The sequence below is a fragment of the Psammomys obesus genome, unplaced genomic scaffold (genome assembly GCF_907164565.1).
Source record: "Psammomys obesus unplaced genomic scaffold, mPsaObe1.curated_primary_1811, whole genome shotgun sequence".
NCBI classification, from domain to species: domain Eukaryota; kingdom Metazoa; phylum Chordata; class Mammalia; order Rodentia; family Muridae; genus Psammomys; species Psammomys obesus.
The window spans coordinates 4,393,461-4,416,838 of NW_026596085.1; the positions used below are offsets into that span (position 1 = coordinate 4,393,461).

The 23,378-nt window shown below is 46.8% G+C and overlaps 1 protein-coding gene across 2 annotated transcripts in view; it reads left to right on the top strand.

Annotated features, from left to right (window-relative positions):
• Positions 1 to 21,943, top strand: part of Slc38a1 (solute carrier family 38 member 1) — a 59,948-nt gene extending 38,005 nt beyond the window's left edge. For both annotated transcript variants that reach the window (XM_055626995.1, XM_055626996.1), the window contains exons 5-16: positions 9,125 to 9,198; positions 11,073 to 11,165; positions 11,428 to 11,509; positions 12,610 to 12,692; positions 14,423 to 14,481; positions 14,601 to 14,711; positions 15,430 to 15,509; positions 17,291 to 17,391; positions 19,408 to 19,526; positions 20,007 to 20,148; positions 20,243 to 20,340; positions 21,531 to 21,943. In XM_055626995.1, the coding sequence (XP_055482970.1) occupies positions 9,125 to 9,198; positions 11,073 to 11,165; positions 11,428 to 11,509; positions 12,610 to 12,692; positions 14,423 to 14,481; positions 14,601 to 14,711; positions 15,430 to 15,509; positions 17,291 to 17,391; positions 19,408 to 19,526; positions 20,007 to 20,148; positions 20,243 to 20,340; positions 21,531 to 21,632 (1,144 nt within the window). In that variant the 3' untranslated portion in view covers positions 21,633 to 21,943. The remainder of the gene's footprint in view (positions 1 to 9,124; positions 9,199 to 11,072; positions 11,166 to 11,427; positions 11,510 to 12,609; positions 12,693 to 14,422; positions 14,482 to 14,600; positions 14,712 to 15,429; positions 15,510 to 17,290; positions 17,392 to 19,407; positions 19,527 to 20,006; positions 20,149 to 20,242; positions 20,341 to 21,530) is intronic.
• Positions 21,944 to 23,378: the final 1,435 nt, after the last annotated feature.

Sequence of the window (23,378 nt, forward strand, 5' to 3'; positions counted from 1 at the left end):
GAGTTCCTCCACAATAAGGGAACCAGCTTTGCAGGGTTGGATTGTGCAAGTTGCACATCTGAGACATATTTCAAGCAGCAGAGAGTAAACTCCATGCGAAAGGTGCACGGCTGAACAGTAAGCCTTCTAGTCTTGCTTGTGGCTGTTACTTTTCTTCTGCTGTGATATTCGGCCTCAGGATTCCATAAGAGTTCCTTATGATGGGAAAGCTGGGCAGCAAATGGCAGGTGTGGAGGAGAGCTTGTACCCCTTACCACAGCCCATGAGGTAGAGTGCAGGAAGTAGAAGAGGCTCTTCCTCTCAAAGCCTGCCCTTGGGGATGGTGACTGCCCCCCAAACTAAACCTCCCCAAACAGCACCACCAGCTGGGGACAGAGTATCCAAATGTCGAAGACTTGGCATTTCTCATTTAAACCATCATTGTAGCTTTCCCGGGGGCCTACCTGCCTTCCCCTCACGTTCATTTCAGATCTACCAAGGAGCCCTTCCAAAGAAGGGCTGAACTTGAATCGGTTATTGTAGCCAGACTTTTAGCCACTTTATTGGGTTCTTTTTCCTACCTCTCCCTACACCACCTCTGTCCTTTTCAACACCTCCCGCCCCAACACTAGGTAGGAGAGAAAGGTTAGAGGAGAAAGGGGACACAGCATCATAGACTACTTCCTGCTGATTTAGGGGCATCAAGTTCCTTGGGCAAACAGCAAGAACAGTAGGGGCAGCAGCAGGGGAGTGGCGGCTGCAGGGGGACAGCAGCTGCCCTGCCTCCTGGGGCTCTAGCATTTATATACCCTCTGAAGAGTCCCCAGAATTCCAAAGTAAATTGTCTTCAGCTGGCAAAATCACACACCTTAAAGAACATGACACAAATCGTAGTCAGCTGTTGTGGACAGTCTGAAGCAGCCTCATATCCCACAACTGGGACTAAAACAAAAACGTGTTCACATAACATTTCAGTGTTTTTAAAGAAACCAAAATTCTCACTACAGTGTATTATTAAGCTAAACACCAAGTAATACTAAAATCAGACAATGCCAAGTTTGCAATTAGAAAATTGGCTGAGAAATCTTGCCAGTTCAGGAACTGGTGGGGAACCTTCCATGGGGTAGCATCATAGGTGTGTGACATTGTTTCGGGAAAACAACTGAATGTTCGCTGGAAGGACCATGGGAACAGTGTGTGCACATCTGTGGGTATTAGCCAGAATGTTTGAATTACAGACTGAACAAGACTTTACCCAAGTTCTCTGTTATACGTTACAGGAATTTGATCAGTATTATACTGTCATCTTAAGATCATATTATCCCCAAATATTCTCTTATCAAGACACTCGTGTGTGTGTGTGTGTGTGTGTGTGTGTGTGCGCGCGTGTGTGTGCGCGTGTGTGGTGTGTGTGCGTGTGTTTATTTGGAAGCCGAAGATCAACCTAGAATGTCACTCTTCAGGTGTCGTCTACCTAGGTTTTTGAGACAGGCTTTCTTGCTGTCCTGGAACTCACCAAGTAGGCTGAGGTGTGAGGGAGAGCATCAGGGATCTGCCTGCCTCTACCTCCCCTGTGCTGGGACTGCTTACAAGCCACCCCACGTGGCTTTGTGTTATGCGAGTATTAGGGATGAAACTCGGGTCTTCATGCTTGCGGAACAAGCACTTTACCGACTGGGCCGTTTCCCCATTCCCAAGGCATTTGTGTAGTCACGTTCACGCTGTTGCACCATGCTCTGATGTCTATTCGCCTTCCCACAACTCCACTGAGCTGAGGATTGCTGCGAGCCTTCCCCAAGATCCGTCTGTTCTTGAACTGTCATTATTACCGTATAATAATACTGTATATTCTCAAAAGGCGGTGTGGTGGAATGGCATGCCCTAAGATGACCATTTGCTGCAGACAGAGGATGGTTTGTGTGCTATCTGTCAATTTATTTCTTGTTCCTGCATAGTCATCTTCTCTGGGCATTCCTGAGGAAAGACAAATACATGGTGTAAAGAAGGGAAGTCCACTGGAGACCTTGCTCCTCCGGATGCTCCTGGGAGGCCCATGGGTGTAGTCCCAGTCATCTCCCTTCTTGTCAATCAGTTACTTGTTTTTAAAATTCTTTGAGTTACGGTCACAGTTCCTTAGAAATGATCTGAAGAAGAAAAATGTTCTTTTGCTGGCGGCAGAACCCATTGGCAGCAGGGGCTCTTGTTTGGGAATAATGGCACTCAGAATGGGAGAAGTACATTCAAGCTTGCCAACATTTGGAACTCGTGTAGAAAGGGCAGGGCTAGAGCCAGTTGAACTCTATTGAAATTCATTGGATTTAGAAGCTTTTCATAAACACAGAAATGCTCACAACCAGGGCCTGTTTTGTAAACAAGAGAGAGCTGGCCTGTGTGGGAGATGGGCTCCAAGCATTGTTTTCAAACTGGAGCTCTTGTTTGCCTAGCTTGGGTCGTCTGCCGTGCCTCCTGTAAAGGGTTCCCAGAAATTCCGTCCTCTTGGTCTCTGGTAGATGGGAGCATGGGAGCGTGCGCCACGCACATCTGCAAGACGTCACCTTGTTTATACTTGCTTGCCTGTGGTGCTCCAGTGGAATCAAGAGCAGATTTTGTCCTACTGTATTTTTCTTAGCTTACAGCTATGTGATCCTTGGTCTTCACACCATCATTTAGCTCCACAGTGCCTAGAATGCTTTTCTGTTCATGTTGGCTCACAGTAGACAAGGTATGCATCAGCATGGCAGGGCAGGAGATACGAGTCTGGGCTGGAGATACGAGTTTGCAGAGCTGACTTAAATTTCATCTCCCAGAGCCGTAACTGACTTAGTAGAAAGGGGACCTGCTCCTGTATTGTCCGTTAGTTTTGCTTTGCTCTGTGCCGGACACATGGTGTTAAAGGTCAGCATCCATTGTCCAGGGCTGGTGTTCAGGGGCCAACAGGAGAGCTCCAAGGTCTCTGCCTCTGCCTCTAATTAAAAAAAATATATAGATATAAAGAAGAAGACAGCCATAAACTGTGCTTGGTTTTATGGATTTCTAAGAATCCTGTTTGTCATCTCCATTTTAGAGATTCACACAGGTTAAATAGCTTTTCTAGGGTGACACTAATTCCTGGGGGGCCAGGGACCATATCTGTTGGACATTCCTGGTCCTCTTCACATCCCTGGGCATGCATAGTTCCCGCAGACATGGAGTAAGGTAGGGCATGTGGGTGGAGCCCCATGGGCATACAGCAGGCTCCTGGAACTGGGATATAAACCCAGTCTAAGTCATTTTGTTTGTTACAAGGACGTTTTCTTTCACTAAACGTTACATCTTCAGAGGCTGAAAGCGGGTGGTGGGACATGACTTAAAAGGGTAAACATCTGGGTTTAAAGAGAGGAGAAGCCGGTTATCCTTGTAGGATGGAGGAATGTCATCAGCATGATCACGATATAGAATCTTTTAATTGCCTTAAATATTCCAGGTCCTCCTGTTGCCACGCCTCTTCATTTTGTTAGCATAAATTTTAAAAGTTGAGTTAATATGCTTCTGTGTTATCTAGCCAATCTTTTTCAAGTGTGTGTATTCGTGCTTGTATGTGTGTCGGGTGCATATGTGCATGTATGTGGTTGGCAGAGGTGCAGATCTCATCCGAACCCAGGGTTCACCAGCCCAGCCAGCCTGGCTAACCAGGTTGCTCGCCACCTCCGGTCACCAGGAGCACTGAGGTGCAGCGGGCCCATGACACCCACCTAGCATTCGTGTGGGTCTGGAGTTGTGAACTCTAGTGCTCACCTGGGCGCATAACTCTAATGCCCACCAAACCATCTCTCCAACTCCCGTCTGCACACTCCCTACACGCTACAGAAGTCTCAAGAGTAACAGTGTCGTACACACTGCGTAAAGATACGTGGGGCTGGAGAGATGGCTTAGGGGTTAAGAGCACATTCTGCCTTTTTGCAGAGGGCCTTGGTTTAAATTCCCAGCACCCACAGCAGCAGCTCACAGCTGTCTGTAACGCCAGCTCCAGGAGCTCCAACAGCTCTGGGTCTCTCCAGGTGTTGGCCCTCATGTGCCAACACCTACAGCCAGACACTCACATAATTAAACATGATAATGGCAATAAATATTTAAAATTTTTTAAAGGTGTTTAGGGGAGCTGGCTTAGTCCGTTAAAGCGTTTGCCACACTAGCAAGAGGACAGGAGTTCAATTCCCAGAACCTGTTTTGTTGTTGTTGTTTTGGTGGGGTTTTTTTTGTTTTGTTTTGGTTTTGTGTTTAAAAAAGTGTGGTGGTGGTTTAAGCTTGTAATCCCAGCTCTGGTGAGGGGGAAGCAGGCAGATCCCTAGGGCTTGCGAGCCAACCAGCCTCCCTTACTCTATACCACTGAGAAACCCTGTCTCAAAAAATAAGATGAACAGCTCCCAAGGAATGACCCCTGCAGTTGTCCTTTGGCCTCTAGACCCATGTGTATACATAAGCAGAAAATCACACACACACACACACACACACACACACACAAATGTTAGCAGTTAGAATGTTTTAGCAAAAAGTAGAATAAATGTTCCTTAGAATACCATCACAATAATTGAGGAGTTTGTGGGGGTCAGGGATATCCCCAAGTCTAATGTGGGAACATTCTTTTTGTGCTGTGGAAGGGCTCAAGCAGCCTCCTAGAGTAAATGGTTAAACAGCTCATCTACATACAGTTGCTGCAGGAAAAAGCTTCATTGTCGTCTTTCAGAGTCACCAGACTAACGTCACCGGTTCCTAACATCACCGGTTGAGGTAATTGTGAACATCCTGGTCACAGGACTGCTTCAGGTAGACAGGTGTGTCTTGATTTCACCGAGACACTGGTATGGTCTCAAAGAACTTGCAGGCGAGACCCGAAATGTGAGTTAGTTGGTTCTTAGCTCATTTGTCCGTTGGTGTTGAGTATGGATGGGTGGATTTAAACCATCAGCCAGCTGCCTGACCTGTGGTCTAGGCCTGAAGACACAGTAAGACTGCAGGAGGATTCTGGCTGCTGGGTAGAAAGTGAGTCTCAGCAAGAAAAGGGAGACAGGCAGACTGTTGCCATCTGGCATGCTTGCAAGTTGAAATAAAGACTGCTTATTGAGCAGACAGACGTGAGACACCAGACCAGTAGGTGGCAGGCCCGTCCCTCGTGCGGCTCCTGGGAAGCCATTTTGGGTGGCCTTACCCTGCACAGTTCCTACCAGTGGTTTGGAGAAAGGCGCACAGCAAACAGGAAACTGAGACGAACAACACTGAGTAAGACGGATTAACAAGATTTCACGAGACTTGAGAGATCAAACGTCGTATATGAACACATGGAGTCTTGCACTTTGGTAGACAAGCTAAAGCCAGGTGAACTTAGCCTAATCTCAAAACAAAACAAAAATGAAGAAGTTGCTGTGACTGCCAAAAAAATGAATCTCAAAAATGGTTTAAAAAAAAAACAAAAACATATGCTGTCCAACTCAGAGAATTAAAAATCCTATCATGCTTTGCACTGTTTAGAAAAAGTGATACTGTGTCTTTGTGTTTGTCCCAACACATAGCCCTTGAGGTTGACTGAGGCTTAGACAGCCCAAATACTCAGATGATGAACAGATGAAAGGGTGGGAGGTGATTAAGTCGGGAGCAGGGCAGTGGGAAGGGTTGTTACATAGAAGAGCCGGTAGAGTCCAGGTAGACGGAGAAAGGTCCAGGAGTAAGGACCCAACTGTCAACTGTAGCGGCTTCAGCTCAGCCTCATTTCTAACACACAGAAATGGCACAAGCTGACCAGTGCCTTCCCCGTCAGGAGGCCATCCAGATGTGGATATCCACATTGGAACAGAGCAAAGAGGTCTCCTCTCTGGGGTGAAGTGCCAGGCAGTGACTCTCTGAGTCAGGAGAAACAAAATCTTCTAGAATATCCCTGTCCCATATCTTTATTTGTTGGGGGTCGTATTATTTTTGTTTTGAGATAGGGTCTTGGGTAGCCCAGGCTAGCTTTGAACATGCTAAGTAGCTGAGACTAAAACTCCTGACCCTCCTGCTGCCACCTGGGAAGTGCTGGGATTCCAGGCCATCACATCTTGCTTTCTACACCAAGTCTTTTGAAGTGTTCCGGACACAGGATTCTTCACAGCCTACCCACACCCTTCATGGCGGCAGCCCTCTTGCCACCCCCCTCCTGTCCATGTACAGTTTCACATTCTAGATGCCTTGGCAAAGACGACACAGGACTGGGTGGGCAATCCCTGGACAACCAAATTATCACATAAAAACGCCTCCTTCAGCAACCAGCTTTTCCCAGGTGATCAGCAGTGTGGAAACTGGATTGGTTTTTAGGTGGTTTTGTGTCTTCGCAGGAAACCGTAATTAACCATAATTATGTGTTCAACTGTTTGGACAAACAGAGTCACGTTATGCTTGAGACCCAAGTATTCAGATAAGAAATCACACGCACACTCTCTGCTTTATTCCTCTGGGCTCACTCTTCCAGGAGTTTGGGTCTTAACGCATCTCTAACCTGAGCTTCGTAAACCGTTCTAGGTATGTTAGAATCCATTAGACAACATTGCTTCTTTTTAAAGTCTTAACAAAAGAGGTCCATCCTGCTAAATTTTGTGCTAGATTTTGGCTTAGCTCACATTCTTGGAATTTTCACATATATAGTTTGCTTTTTTAGTGACCTGATAGAAAGAGATAGGTTTTTTAAATAAATAAATATATTTTTTTTACATGCATAGGTGTTTTGCCTGCCTGTATGTGTGTACCATGTGTGTACAGCGCCTTGTGGAGGCCAGAAGAGAGCCTTAGGTCCCCTGGGACTGGAGCTACCAATGGTTATGAGTTGCCATGTGGCTGTTGGGAATTGAGTCCTAGCCCTCTGGGGAGAGCAGCAGTGTTCTGAGTCTCTGAACCACCTCTGCAGCCCCAGGTTTTGTTTTATATTGGTTTCTAGTTATAGACAAGAAGATCTGGCTGGAGTGGAGGCTCGCACTTGAAATCTCAGCACTCAGGAGGCTGAGGTAGGGGGTTCGTGAGTTTGAGGACAAGTTGAGCTACTCTGTCCTGTGGGAGGAGGGTAGAGAAGGAAGAGGAGGAGGAAATGTGTGTTGTGAATGTTAAAGAAGAATCTTCAGAGATTGCATGGTTTGAGGCAAACACTACAGACACTCCATGTTGTTAACTGTGGGGTACTGTGTTATGTCAGCAAACATGGCAGAAATTGAGTCATTTTATGATCGTAGGAATATCTCAACCTGCTGCATTGAGGTGTGGGAAAGATGGGGACATTTTATTAAAATCTTTCCTGATAAATAGTTCTTCACCTCTGCCATTGGCTAGAGGCCACTGAGTGTCGCTGACAGTGAGTGAGGCAGGCCTCACAGAATGAGGAAGGAAGCCATGTGCATGAGCCCTGTGGGCCTAGGAGCTCTTTATTAGATGAGAGAGAGCCAAAGATGTTTTCTTAGAGTGTGTCAAGTTATTCTGTAGCTGTTAATGACCAGCCCGTTCTGCTAGGCGCCTCTTCCGCTTACAAGGCTACATCATTCTTGGGTCTGTGGGTGCAGAGTCCCAACACGGCCCATGGTCGTTCAAGAATAGCACATGACAGATACTGAGTTGGCACTCACCCTGTCCACGCCAAGGAAATCCAGGTTACCCTGTGCCTTGGGGCCTGTCACATGTGCTTGTACAAGTTGTACCCCTTGATGTTCAGTAAAACCCCAAACTTGTTTCTTTAATATAGACTTGTCTGGGTTCTTCCGTTTCTAACACAGCTCAAATCCATTACACACTATTGGGTCCGTTAATACGGTGCTTGCTCTTGGTATCTTCCTGCCTCAGTTGGAATAGATGCAGGGGACTTCCTGTCTCTATCACCCTCCTCGCCCAGGGATCTTTGCCAAATAAATATAAATCCGAATGCACTTTCTCAATTATCATGAAAAAACAAAACAAAACAAAAAAACCTGGTTCCCCTTTGTCAGCAGGACAGTTTAGCTTTTCCCAGGGTTCAGTTTTTCTGCTCTTTCTCCTTGTGCTTGTTTCGTCTCCATGGAACTTGGCCTTCTTGTTTCTGGACCTGTTTCTCGTATCCATGAACTCCCTCTTCCTCTCTTTAAGGCAGCACAGTGTGCAGGGGAAACAGAATGCTTTAGAATCAGAGAGAGCGGCCGTTCTGCCCAGGGGAGGGGAGAGGGGCTGGAAGAGGGAAGCCTCTGGCCCCCAGGTGTGCAGCGGGGGAGGTTGGGAGCCTGGGCTCACAGAGAGCTGCTGGAGGTGCCAAGTCCCTCTCAGCACAGAACTGCTTTTAATCATGCTAAGGCTAAAGTGGGACCAATTTACACAAGGCTAATTTATGGGACCAATTTTTCCTTGTATGGGGAAGTAAGTGGTTTCATTTGGGGACTGGAATTATCTTTTTTTTAATAAACAAGCGCCCTCACTCCCACCCCCGCCCACACCCAGTGCCCGTGTCTGTTTTACCCAAGTGCTGTAGAACTACTCCACGTACCCTCCCTCATCTCTTTAACTATCCCTTTCCTTGAGAAAGGTCTGTTAATGAGCCAGGTGTACTGAAACAAAAACATGAGTCTGTTCTCATGTTGTACGGGATCGTGAAAAGCCCACACATAGAGAGGTTTGCATTTATCTGAGAGGAACCAGGTACAAAGGGAAAAAACAAAACTAAACTAAATGAATGTTATAATGCTCGGGTGGAGGAGTAGCATCCGGTAGGCCACACCATCTGGCAGCTTTGGGCTAGACGTGAGAAGTCAGAGGTATGGAAGTCAGGCTTGTCTGCCAAGCTCACATGTTCACTCTCCTAAGGCCGCTGACGTCTTTCCCTGTCACGCCATCTTCAAAAACCACTTTCTCACTCAGATGTAACTGAGAATATTCATGCCACAAAGACTTTCTTTCATAGCCTGGTCTTACAGCCTGCGAGTCCCCCACGTCGCTGCTTGGGCTTTGAGTTGCATCACAGATGGGGACCGGTCCTCTCACGTTGACTCTGATTAGCATTTCGTCTGATAGAAGGGTTTTAGTGAGGGTGTTAAGCGGACAGCTAACTCTGGGTACTAACCGGAAGGAGGCCGCCAAAATGTGTTTTCTGTATATAACGACTGGATTGATTTATTTACTCTTTTTGCTCTAGGATACTTCTGACTTCAGTGACGTTGCTGTCTATATACTCAATAAACCTGCTATTGATCTGTTCCAAGGAAACTGGTAAGCCGAGATGGGTAATTGTGTTGAGGCAGGATGTCACAGGCAGTATGTTACGCTGTCGTTTACAGTGGGCTCTCAATTGTACCTGTTTTTCTAGTTTGAGATGACTTTATTTAAAGGCTTCACTGTTTCCTTAGGCCTTGAACAAAGATCCCGTTTTTATACCATGGGCTCCAAGGTCTTAAGTAAACAAGCCTTTTACTCTCTTTTATTCTCCTTATTACAAAGAAAAAATGTTACTCCCGAGGCATTGTGGGTGTGAGTGCACTCCCGGGACGTCAGGTTCTCTGGGCAGTGTAACACCTGAAGTGTTTATTCTCTGTCCCTAGGACACTGGATTATGTTTGTAATACTTGGACTTTTACATTAGCTAAAGCCGTGTTGGCCAGCTATTGTATACAGATGACTGGAATGTTCTGTAATAAATTCAGGATCTAGTCATTATCTAGTTTAAACACCAGTCTTAACATGAGGTTAAGCAAAGGTTTAATTATAGCCTGACCCAAATTGCTTCTTAAGAACATTCAGAAATTATGAACTGCCATCAGGAAGGATAAACATTTGTTTATTTATTTATTTATTTTTAGTGACTTGGTTTAGAAATTCCCTGCATACTGAAATGAGGTGGTTGATCACCTGAGAATTTTGCTGCAGCCAATATTCTCTTTAGACAGATTTGTCTAGCGCGTTCTCTGGGCAGTTGCATGGCTTTGAACTATATTTACACACGATGAAAATTCTTCTGTATCAACTATTCTCTGTATCGACTATTAGATGTTCCAAGCATGCCATTATATTTACCAGGAGGGGCTGGAGGGATATTATGAAGATGTTCTCAAAGTATTTGACAATTTCATTTATTTGTTTGATGAATTTTGGTAGGTTTACCCCCATTTTTTCTCTCTTCCCCTCCCCTTCCCACCGGAACCCCTCTCAACAGGCCCTCCCCACTTTTCTTTCCTGTTTTTGTCTGTGGCCACTGAGCGTAATTAGTGTCACCCGTGGGTGGGAGACTGTTTACTGGAGCAAGGGCCTATCATCGGCTATACCACCCAAGAAAGGACCCCATCTCCAGCAACCATTGCTCATAGTCCCCTCAGGGAAGGGTGGGACCTCCCGGGCTCTTCCGTGTCTGTGGTTAAATGTTCACGGAACCAGTTGTGGACAGTTCACCACAGCCACAGCTACAGTGAGCCGTGAGCACAGCAGCTTCGAGCTGCCCGCAAGACAAAGCCTGGCCTCACACTGCCGTCCTAGGGCGCTTCCATTCCTTCCACCCTTCTTCCGTGCTGCTTCCTGAGCCTGGGAGGAGGCCACACAGTTTTCCTATTTGAGGCCAGCCACTCCACTGTGACTTACTCTTAGCACTCTGGCCTGTTAAGAACTTCTGCGCTAACCCCTGCCAACTACAGCCAAGAAGCTCTCCCAATAAACGCATTAAGTCTCAAATGACAAAGCAGGGCTGGGGTCAAAGTCGGGGTGGGCTTTCTGCTTCAACCAGAAGGTAATTTTTGTTTGTTTGTTTGTTTGTTTGTTTCAGACATGAGGATCTTTAAAAATCAACTCTTTATTTTAATATTATATATCAGATCCATGAAAAAGATCAGTGTGGGACTCCCCCCCCCCACATGATCTAAACTTTATTTGCAGTATTCCCAAAGCCAACTTGACAGAGGAAACATCAGTAGTGTGTGATATTTAGAGGTGTCAAGGTTGTTCAGAATGACAGTGGTTTAACCCTTCTAGTGCCAAGGTATGAGTTTGAGAAAAGGCACAAAGTAACTTGAAGAAGAGCCCACAGCATAAGGAGATGTTAGCTGTCTCGACTCTTAGAGCCCTGTCCTTTCTGGTGCTCAAATTCACTTTGTGAACAGGCTGCATGGTTTATGAAAAGCTGGGAGAACAAGTCTTCGGGACCACGGGGAAGCTGGTGATCTTCGGAGCCACCTCGCTGCAGAACACTGGCGGTAAGAAGACCATGATTCTCTTACATGACATGGCCTGGGTGGATATTACTGGCTGTTCTAACGCTGCTGCCTGGGTGTCCATGTGCAATTTAACATAGTCTGAGCAGCGGCACGGGACAGTAAGGCAGAGGCAGGGTCAGGTGCTGCAGCGGGAGCTAACCGTGCTCACCAAGGTGAGCCTCCTTGGAGCTGCTGCCTGTCCTGTGCCTTGTAACAGGAGCTGTGGTGTCGCCTTTCTAAACTTGTTCTCGTTCTCCTCCAGCGATGCTGAGCTACCTCTTCATAGTAAAAAACGAACTTCCTTCCGCCATAAAATTCCTCATGGGAAAAGAGGAGGCATTTTCGTAAGCTTTTGACTTTTTTCTCTTTCTTGTTTTTGGTTTGTGGCATAACTTAGCTGATTGCTTCACTGGTTCTCAGGTTGCATATCAGATGTTTACATTACAACCCATAACAGTAGCAAAAGTACGGTTGTGAGGTAGCAATGAAATAACATTGTGGTTAGGGCTCAGCACAGCATGAGGAACTGTATTAAAGGGTCACAGCATGTGGAAGGGTGAGAACCGCTGGCTTAAATGAAGGATGATCAAGTTTTGTTTTAGGAACGTTTTAGAAATAAAAGTCCTTTTTTTTTGTGGGGGTGGATGTTGGGAGTGGGGAAGAAATATAAATGGAAAAAGCAGGAAGCCACTTACTTGTGGATTAATCTGTCACCCTGAAATGGTACAGAGCCTGAATTCTGTTTCTATATGCTGTAGCAGAGAACACATATGAAACATTTTAAACACAGAAGTAGAACATGCAAAGAAGAAAAGGCCGAGAAAACCCTCTCTTCTTTCTTAAAGAAAGCTCCTGGCATTTTGGGAGCAGAATTTCCATGAACTGACATCATAAAAAATGTACCTCGCCCTTGGGAGTGCTGCCACTTGGCACAACATTATGTTTTGACCTCTTGCTTAAGAGTCCTTGTCAGCCTTGGTCTCTCTATTTCCCTTCAAGCAAAACCGTAGAAGCCATAGCTCCCCTGCGTTCTGTTCAAGGTCAAATCCAGAGGGTCAGGGAGGGGCGCCCACCTGTGCTGATACGACCCAGCCAAAACAAAAGGGAACTTTCTCTTTGAATAATTGATAGGACAAGTTGTAATCTGACAGAATGCCACAAATGCAGTTGGCTTTGAAGCCACATAAATAATTCCTAGGAATGCCACATTTAGCCAGTGTCGGGAGGGGGAGCCCCTTCCATTCACCACACATGGGAATGAGGCAATAGCAAAGTAGTTGTAGGGTTAAAGTATTTGATGAATAATCCTCAAATAATTCTCAAAAAGAATAGTAAAAGGAAATGATAAAAATTCACTCGAATGTATTGTGTAATTTTACATTTGAGGAAGAGCAGTGTCGCCTTCTGATTGAGGCCATAACCCAGCCCTTTCTTTGCCTTTCAGAGCCTGGTACGTAGATGGCCGTGTCCTGGTGGTGATGGTTACCTTTGGCATAATTCTCCCGCTCTGTCTCTTGAAGAACCTGGGTGAGCAAAGAAAGATCTGGCCTTTATTGCAGGCCGTCTAGGCCCAGACGAATCGGAAACATTAGAAAATGAACAGCTTTGCCTGGCTTATTAGGATAATGACAAAATAAATCATAAGTTGGAAGTGTTAATGAGGGCTGATGTTAATGTGAAGTTAAGAACACAGTGTGGCTTTCTGAGAAGCGTTTCCACTGAGCTGGAGCTGGGAAGAAGGGGTTCTGGGAGTGGAATAGACTCTTAGCGTTTTCAGAAGCGTAACTTACAGGCTGGTGTAAGAAAAGTCCAGAAAAATGGAATTCTATCCAGTACTGTTTTGTGGTGTTGGAGATCAACCCCAGGGCCTTATGCCTTCTACCCAAATGTCTGCTATTGAGTTACTTACCGTGAGTTCAGAAATAGGGTCTCCCTAAGTCTTAACTCAAGATCTTCCTGCTTTGGCTGGTTTGTGGTTTTAAATATTCCAATCATTTATACTCAGAGGCTTCAAATCTAATGATCAAGACAAAGCAGAAGTGTTAAGGATAACTCTTCAGTTTAGAGTGTAGCCAGTCTCAGCGGCTTCACCTGTCAGAAGCAGAAAGAGAACTTTAAGGGGGGCAGGCAGACGATCTCCAACTCTTCCTTTTGGTTTTGATGTCTGATTTTACACTTATATTTGGAGACAAGCATGCCTGGACTTTTGGGTAGTTCATACAGTGAATAATGAAGCCAGAATTCCAACTGTCCAAAGACTCCAAAATGCATTTTTTAATTCTGGGCTAATTTGCCAGGCGTGGTGGTGTAGTCTGGTAATCCCAGCACTTAGGAGGCAGAGACAGGAGGATCAATATGAGTTTGAGGCCAGCCTGGTCTACAAAGCAAGTCCAGGACAGATAAAGCTACACAGAGAAACCCTGTCTCAAGAAAATCTGGGCTAATTCAAGACAAAACTTTGGGTTGAAGTTTTTTCAAAAATAATTATGAATTGCAGGGGTTTTCATTTGTTTGCTTTTATCCTGGTTTAGCTAAACTATTTCAGAGTTGCACAGTTTATAAGTAGTTTTTCTTAAATACTTACTTTTTGGCTCTCTGGGTTTCTGTAGGGTTTTCTGTCCCTCTCATTAGTGTTAGGACAGTTAGAGAATGGCCCTTCCCTGAGGGTGAGAAATAATGCAATTCCCGGGAGGTCATCTGCTGTTCTGGAGGTTGTGGTGACCACCTTTCCTGGCCATTTCAAGAGATATCAGGCTTTCAAATGCCCCATTTCAGCAGTTGTCAGCCTGTGGTCGAGACCCGTTAGGGAATCAAAAGATCCTTTCACAGGGTCGCATGTCAGACATCCTGCAAATCGGATATTTGCATTATGATTCATAGCAGTAGCAGAATTACAGTAATGAAGTAGCAATGAAAGTAATTTTATCGTTGGGGGTCACCCCGGCATGAGGAACTGTACTAAAGGGTCATTAGGAAGGTTGAGAACGGCTGCTCTTTGTTCCCAGAAGCTTGCATCCAGCTGTGTTGGCCTCTCCCTGAGAGAGAAGCTTACTGGTAACGCTGAAGGTTCCCACAGTAAGTGTGTAAGAGAGTGCTGTGGAGAGGATCAGGATAGAAAGGTTTGGCATTAGGGTGCACCAACATGACACTAAGGGTCAAAGCCAGAAAACCGCTTTTTCCTAGATTTTTCTGAGATCTGTATCAAGATACCAAATATGATGCTTTTATCCGTAACTGATATTTTGCTCTCTTTAAAGGGTATCTTGGCTACACCAGTGGATTTTCCTTGAGCTGCATGGTTTTTTTCCTAATAGTGGTAAGTTCTGGTTGAAGCGATTGCTGCGCTTTTAGCACAGTTCGAGGCCCTCTAGTCGTCACTTCATGGTTTGGCTTTAATATAATCTCCGCTGATTCTCCTGTGTCTCTCAATACCAGGTTATCTACAAGAAATTTCAAATTCCCTGCTTGAATGTAGAACAGAACTCAACAATAAGTGCTAATGTGACTGACATGTGTACGCCAAAATATGTCACCTTCAACTCCAAAGTAAGTCTGCGCGTTTAGAAATGAAGACGAGCATTGGTATTGAGGGCAGTAATAACTCGTGCGTGTTCTCACCACCTGTTTGGGGTGTTTTTGTCTCTAAAAGAAGACACAGTAGCTTCCCTCCCTCTTCTACCATGCATTTACACACCGCGGAGGAGTTCGCAGCTGTTGTGCGCACATGCTCACAGCCACACTCCTTCTCTGGCTTCAGACAGCTTTTGGGCCTTGTGACAGTCCCTGGGTAGTTGTCTGCATGCCGCCCGCTCTCCCTGTGGGGAGCGCTGGCTGGTGCCCCGGTGGACCACCCCCTCATCCGCTGCTGCTGTGTGCAGGTGGTGAAGGGGGACCCCGCATTGGCTACTTAAGAAACCTCCCTTCGCTGCTGGGGTTCGGTTGGCAGCCTGGAAGACAGCAGCCTTTGCAGTCAGTCAGGCGTGGCTTGGCATCCCCCGGGAGGCTCCCGACTGCTGTGTGAAAATGAGCGTCCTATTTTCCTATCGCAGGGCCCTGTCGGAAGGTGTTTGGTACAGTGAGACCATATGCTGCTTCTCTTGTCTTTCAAGTTTTGTTGTTTTGTTTTGTTTTTATCCTAAAAATCACGTGAGCCTAGGAGCCAAGGAGCGGGCTGCTAGTGGCAGCTCAGAAGTCCGAGAGCAGCCTGATGTCTGTGGTGGAAAGGTTTATCCTGAATGTCTTTCTCTTTTCCTCTTTCAAACAGACGGTGTATGCTTTACCAACCATCGCGTTTGCATTCGTCTGCCACCCGTCTGTCCTGCCGATCTACAGCGAGCTCAAAGAGTAAGAATTCGTACGGTTTCGTACCGAGATCTGTAGCACCCCTCCTATCAGTGGGCCAGTTTTGTGTGAAAACAGATCATCATCCACTTTCAGTGTTCACTGCTGTCCTGCCTGTTCTTGAGCGAGCTGTTTATTAAGGAAGCTCCGAAATGGGCTGTGTTGCTGGCTATAAATAAGAAAGTGACAAGCCGTGTGGCCTTAATCAGTTAGTTAGTTGTATGCGTGTATGAGTGCTACACTTGTGTGCATTCAGATTTGGTCATGCTTCCCACCTTATTCCCTTGAGACAGAGTCTCTAGCTACACTGGCAGCCAGCGAGCCCAGTGACCCCCTCCAACCCCCCCACTACCCCCCAAACACTGGAGTTACAGGTGCTCTCTGGCACACCAGCCTTTTACTTGGCTTATAGTCCTGTTGCTTGCATAGCACTGCTCTTAGCCACTGAGCCATCTCCTCAGCAACCCGGTCCCCTAATGTGGGCTTTCTAGTTCATTTTTTTTCTCCAAATACTGTGTCATTTAGGAGTTCATGTATCCGTATTGAGTTTTGCTACTCATGGTTGGTTGTTTTGTAAGCGGATCTGTTGTTTTTGAGATAGAACTTTCCTAGGTACCCCGGCTTACCCCTAAAACTTCAATCCTCCCGCCTCAGCCTCGCCAGCAGTACCCTACCACCCAGCCTTCCTACGGACTTAGCCTTCATGTCGCCTCAGAAGTGGGGGTCAAAGGCCGGCTTATAAACTCCTCATATGTCCTTCTTAGCCCACTGTCATTAGACTCGTTCTGCGTAGAGCTTGTTATCCGTATTGTCGTAAGTTCAGAAGAGGCGCACAGTATGGCTGCCTGTTCCCACTTTGAGGTGTCCCTTGGCACTGACTTTCCTCTTGAGTCTGTTGGCTTTCCTGTTTAACTGATCCATGGCTGCATTTTGAAGTGCCTGCATCTGTGCATACACACCTTGGTCTTCCCTTAGGCCGTAAACACGGAGAATTTAAGTTTTCTCAGTGTTCCTGTTCTCTTGACCCGCATGGCATCTCAGTTATCTGTCAGCCCAACTGGAGGCTGTGACTGGTACAGAAAGCAACATGGGCTGTAGATTCGTTGTTTGAGCACTCAGTTGAAGGGTGAGCCCAACCTCAAGTAAGCCTGACCCGGGAGCTAGAGCCCGCCCTATCTTAATTAGCTGAGAGCTCCTGAACGCTTGGAGACGGGCAGCCCAGGTGTGTTTCTGAGTCTAAGCTCTGCCAAACCAGAATGTGGTCAGCAGACCTGGGGTGAGGCCCTGGCTCTTACCTTACCTCTCAGGCTTGGGGAAGAACACTGGAATTTTTTGGTACGTGGTCGTCATGGGAAATCACAACAACCACAGACTTTTTTTTTTTTTTAATTGTTCACCCTCCAGATGAGAACTATATATATATATATTTTTTTTCAACACAGGGTTTCTCTGTGCAGCTTGGGCTATTCTGGAACTCACTTTGTAGACCAGGCTGGCCTCAAACTCAGAGAGATCCACCTGCCTCTGCCTCCCCTAGTGTGCACCACCACATGGCTGAGAGTGAGGACTGTGTCTTTTTAAAGCACCCAGAAAAAGGCGCTTTGGAGTAATCCAGGATTTGCTGCCTCACAGCACCCATTTGTTATTAAAGAATTATTCTAAACTGCATCGTTGCGGGGGCCAGCCAAGCTAGTCAGGAGAGGAACTGATCTCTGGTTTGGGGTGACCATAACACTTTAAATCAGCAATATGATTTTTAAAACGTCTTTTGTCTTTGATTTTAGCCGGTCACAGAAGAAAATGCAGATGGTTTCGAACATCTCCTTCTTTGCCATGTTTGTCATGTACTTCCTGACCGCCATCTTTGGGTACCTGACATTTTATGGTAAGTCACATCTGCTGGAACATAGCTGTGTGTTTAAAAATAGCAGGAAAAAAACCAGTACTGAACTAATTTTACATTGAAATCAAGAAATGTGACAAAAAGGTCCATGTTTTCTGGTTTTTGTTTGTTTGTTTGTTTTCTCCTTAGAGCAAATGGTGATGGCTTCTTTCCTATTCATTCAGGCTGCATAATAGGCTAATTACTGAAAAATAATATAATTCCCCCCCCGGAGCTTTTTTCTTTCTTTTTCAGAGAAATTACATTTTAGAAACATGCCATCTTAGGAAAATTTAAAATACATCAAAGAAGGCTTTCCTCCTTAACACTGCAAATTGGGTCAGATTCCATTAATAGAAGAGAGAGACACTGAAAGTGAGAAAGAGCTGAGCCCACACTCATGACACTCAAAGTTAATTAAAAATAAAGCACCTAATTACTCGATGGCACTTGGTAGCCACAGAGAAGGGAAGCGGTGACATAGAAAAGAAGTGAAAGTTGGGAAAGAAACATTTTCCCTTTGTGCTTCTGACTCCGGAGGGATGGTGCATGGCTTTGCCTGCTGACGCATCTCAGGCGATGACCCTGCAGTTTTACTTAATTCTGTAGCTCAGCTTACCCCTCAAATTCACAATCCCCCTGCCTCAGCTTCCCTAGCAGTACCCTCCCACGCCGCCTTCCTATGGACTTAGCTTTGTATGTTGCCTCAGAGGTGGGGTGGGGGGAGTTACCTTTTGTTTTTTATGAAAATTCCAGTCCTAGGTTTTCTGCATCACAGGGCTGGTGGGGGAGGGGAGAGAGAAGAGAGCAGCATTCAAGGCCTGAGTTACCCGGCCTAAGTTTCCAAGTCCTTGTAAGTTCAAGCCGGTAAGCAGTTCTCCCCCGCCCCCCAGGCCTGTAACAAAATCTTTTATCTGATTACAGGGAAAAATCTGGGCTATTTATCAGGGGTTATGCATTTTGAGTAAAGAAAGTTAGATCTACTGAGATTGTTGTTGTTGTTGTTGTTATTATTATTATTATTATAACCTCTAGTCTTTTTTTCATCATGGTGGGACTCGTTACAATCTGAATTCCTTTTCCATACCTTGGAAAGGAGTCTCGAGGGGTTGGGCAGTCCCTTATCAAGAGAGCGAGCATCTGCACGCTCAGGCCTCTACTGCAGCGTGCACAGCCTTTGGAAAAATTTTAAAAAATCCACACTTTTTATAGTTGTGAGTTGAGGAAAGTCAAAGTAGCCCGTGCACTGTGAAGACTGTTTTGTGGGAGAAATGGGCATAGATAGGAGGGTTCTCTCCTGATGGTGCGGCTGAGTTAGCTTGCTTGCTGCTGGGCCACTGGACGTGGAGTTGCAAGGAGCAGATTAGAAGAGACGGTTGGCCCTTCCTCCTGCAGGGAGGCGGGCGTTAGGGATGAGCTGCCCGTGGGGGAAGGCCGATAGGAAGGCCTTTATGCTTTCCCCCTGTGTGTAGTACAAAGAGCCTCCACCTCTGAGCAGCCCCCTCTGGTGGTGACACCAGACCCCTCTCAGGTAATAGAGCATGTGCAGAGACCACACCTCACAGGGGCATTTCTTTGACTTGACACATGGTTGTAACAGACGCTTCAAAACCTTGTCTTCTGTCTCAGGGTTTCTGTTGCTGCTACCGAACACCATGACCAACAGGCAGGTTGGGGAGGAAAGGGTTTGTTCAGCTTACACTTCCACATTGCTCTTCATCACCAAAGGAAGTCAGGACAGGAACTCAAGCAGGGCAGGACCCTGGAGGCAGGATCTGAGGCAGAGGCCATGGAGGGTGCTGCTGACTTGGCTGGGCCCTCCTCCGAAGCTGGATCTCATGGAGGCATTTCTTCAATTGAGGCTCCTTCCTCTCTGTCACTCTAGCTTGTGTCAAGATGACACAAAACCAGCCAGAACAGCTTTCCTCCTCTTTACAGTCCGGATTGTTTAGGTGGACTGTCGTTGAGCAGTTTGAGGTCTCCTTTAACCCCCTACTCCCCGACTTGCTCTCGTTTCAGAAAAGGTGCAGTCAGATCTTCTTCACAAGTACCAAAGCAAAGACGACATTCTCATCCTGACAGTGCGGCTGGCTGTCATTGTGGCTGTCATCCTCACCGTGCCGGTGTTGTTTTTCACCGTAAGTAAAGGGCCTTCAGGTACCCGGAGAAGCGCTGGGCTCTGGGCTTTCCTCCTGACTTCAGGATCCTGTTCCAGAGAAAGCCCGCTTTCTGGCTTCTCTGGTCATCCACGTTCGGCTCAGCCCAAGTCTCCGAGCTCCTAGACAGGAAGTGGGGTCCCTACGCTAGTGTGGTTTCTGGGGACTGGGTCTGCATTCCAGTCTTCCAGCCTCCTTTTTAACAAGAATACAGATACCTTCCCATAGAGAACACTCAGTGGAAATCACCCCACCCAAAGGAAAGCTTCCTGCTTCACGCCTCAGGGTCTTAAAGGATGGAGTCGAGCCGCCAGAACCTTCAAACCGTTAAGCCACCTCTGCCTTTGCCAAGTGTTAGAAAATGCTTGGCCAGTCCCATGCACCAATAAACCGGCTCTTCTACAGAGAGTAGAGGGTCAGCGTGCCACCTGTAGCCTTTTGGAATCTCTGCTTTTCCCTCAGGTTCGCTCGTCGCTATTTGAACTGGCCAAGAAGACGAAGTTCCACTTAGGCCGCCACGTCGTGGTCACTGTCATCCTCCTGGTGATTATCAACCTGCTGGTGATCTTTATTCCCTCCATGAAGGATATCTTTGGAGTCGTAGGTATGGCCTTATAGTCATTTTACAGCACACAGAAGCTGTTTGTGGTTAAAAGTTCTCAGTAGCGGCTCTAACCAGTTGTTTTCTTAATTTCCAGGAGTTACGTCTGCTAATATGCTCATTTTCATTCTTCCTTCGTCTCTTTATTTAAAAATCACCAACCAAGACGGAGATAAAGGCACTCAAAGGATTTGGGTATGTGTTGCCAGACCACTCTAATTTTTCTGATTAGTTTCCCATCTCAACTTGCAGGGAAACAGTCTCCTAACATTACTTTCAGTGGCGTTGAGGGGAGTATCAGCCCTTTAGACTTTCTTTGGGGACAGCCAAAGCCTCAATTCAGAACCCTTTCCAACCCTCACAGTAGCTTCCCCAGTTAGACACAAATGTCTAATGGAGTTACCGTAAGGATTTGACAGAAATTCCTTGGAACAAGCAGACTGGGACTCAGAGCTACCTTTCTGTATTGGGATTGTCTGTGGATCTGCGGAAATTCAAGGGCATCGTGAGGGTGGTGAGCTCGGGACAGTGAGGGGATCAGGGGTAAAGTGACTCAGTCCTGTCTTGGAGTGCCATTTTGCTTGGCCTCTAGACAGGAGCTGTGCTTGAGGGACTGTGGCTTGTTAGATTCACCACTCAACCACCCTTTCCTTAGCTCTGTCTCTCCCCGCCCCAACCCCCAGTTTCCAGGCCAGCCCCTGGCTCTCCTGAGCCCCCGCACCACCCCATAAAGCTTGCCGGATCCACTGTCAAGTTCAGGTGGTGCGTAAGCTAAGGTCTCCCAGGTGCTGGGCTGGCCGACCCACCTGCGACCTTCATCAACGCTTTATTCAATTAACTTGGTTAGTTCTGCCCTATTGCCACTCTTAGACCAAATCAGCATGCATTCCACTCTTCAAACAGAAATGTTTGCTTCTCAGTAATAATGTGGGCTGATAGGTAATGGCCGACAAAACGACCTGGATGTACTTCCCAAAACTTGTGTTAGTTGTGATGGGTTTTATGTTTGTTTGTTTTTTTTTGGGGGGGGGGTGTTTTTTTGTTTTTAAAGACAGGGTCTCACTCTCTAACCATGGCTGTCTTGGAACTCTTGTATAGGCCAGGCTGGCCTGGAAGTCACAGCAATCTGCGGGCACACACACAGACACACACCCGTGCTGGGACTAAAGGCGGGTGACGCCACACCCTGCTTCTTAGGTTGCGATGTTTTTAGAGAGGAAGTCCTAAAGAGACCCAGTCACTTGTAGCATGGATACTGCGGAGGTGACCCAGAAGTCAAAGGGTCAAAATGTAGAGGACGGGGGCTGTCCAGAGTTTCCATTCTCCCCAGCCGCGGGTAGGAAATGTTGGTTACGTGGGAAATAACACATGTTTTGTCGCTGCAGGCCGCCCTTTTCTTGGGCCTGGGAGTGTTGTTCTCCTTGATCAGCATTCCCCTGGTCATCTACGACTGGGCTTGCTCGTCCAGCAGTGACGAGGGCCACTGAGACCAGCCTCGAAGAGCCAGCGTCCGCCCCATCCTTCAGCCGCCACTCATCCGCAGCCCTTCCCCACTTCTTTTGCAAGTTTACAGAAACAGACAGAAACGCACAGGATGCCTCTGGGGTTGCGACACAGGGAGCCGCTGCTAGTGTCCTCCCGGGATCTCCGCTTAGGGATTGCAGATTTTAGCTTTTCCAGATTTCAAGCAGTCCTCTTTTCCAGCGCTTCCTACCTTCCCCCTCTTCGCTGTGTTCCGTGGCTTCTCGGTCTCTTAGAACTTTGGAAACATGATCATCAGCTGTGTTCGTTTGTTAGACACCTGGGTTCTGAAATCCTTTTCCTACTGATACTCCGCTCATGCTGTCTGTATCTTTTTAGAAGAGAAAATAATCTTGAATTGTATATATTTATTTTGCTTTACAGAAAAAAAAAAAGGTTTCAGAAAAAAAAAGAGGTTTCATAAATAATTTGCCTATTTTGGTTAACATAGCACACGGGGCTAACCCTTTGAGAGACGGGTTTGGCTGCAGTCTGAGCATGCCCAGCCTTTGAGGCAGCTCTGATCACCCAGTGTGGACAGTCCTAGGCCCGCTGGAACTCCATCCTGCTCCCACATGGAGCTGTCCCCTGGGAGTGTCTGCAGTGGGGAAGGGGTGGGCACGACGCCTCTGTCAATGTATTAAAGTCCACATTGGGAGAAGTCACAGTGAAGCTGTTCCCCACACACCCACCCGTTCCATTCTCAGCCTCTGGTGTCACAGTTACTTCAGGCTGAGTCACCTGCTTGGGGTCCCACGGCTCCCGCAGTGACGAAGGAGACTGCCCAGAATGCTTAGGGAAGTACTCCTGATGCAGACAGCCTTCTGTCTGCACCCATGTCACTAAAGGGGAAACGATCTGTTAGTTTATTCTCCCAGCCTCATTTAGTCATGTCCACCAGCTTTTTGCAAAATAGAATAACATGTACCTAAGGGTGGCCCAGGCTAGGTCAGCCTGTTTTATATTGGGTAACTTTACTTTAGGGAAGTCTTTAGAAGACTTGTTTTTTATCTATAAATCTAGGTTATTACAAATACGAGATTTTTGTACCTTAAATAAGCCTCATTTCTATTCTTCATTAATTCTCCATCCAATCTCGAGCGCAAGCCTACTGAGAGTCTTTGTGGAATAGCCTCTAACGTCACTGTGTCCCCTCTTGCCCCAGCTGGGAAAGGCAGGCAGGAGACCCCTTTCCCCCTGCGTTTCTTCCTTTATCTCATTACTGCCTGTTCCGCGTGACCCACGCAGGAGGGCAAAGTTGCCTGTGCTTTCTCCTAAGGGGAACAGAGGGAAATGATAAGGAGATTGAAAACTGCACGAGCTTTGGACACGGCAGCTCTGGAAACTCAGTGCAGCGCGCCCCTGTTGATGGGACTGTCGGCGGCGTCTCCTAGCTTAGCCACAGTAAGAAGCGCGCATGCGCAGTGGCCACTCTGCAAACAGGGCTTGTATTGCAGTCAGACATATTCTGGTTGGAGTCTCGGATACAGAAAAAAGCACTGAGCCTGGGCTTCTTCTCTGGAGATGAGTAGAAGCTAACAGAGTTGGCAGAAGCCCCTTGGGTTTAGACGCTGTCCCTCCTGCCTGAAATCCCCAGCGGTCTTCAGGAAGCTCACGGGAGTAGCCCAGAGATGTCCCTTCACACACTAAGTCCCACAGAGGAGGTAGGCGTCAAAGCGCCTCCGCTGTCCTCGTGGGGAAGAAGGAAAAGC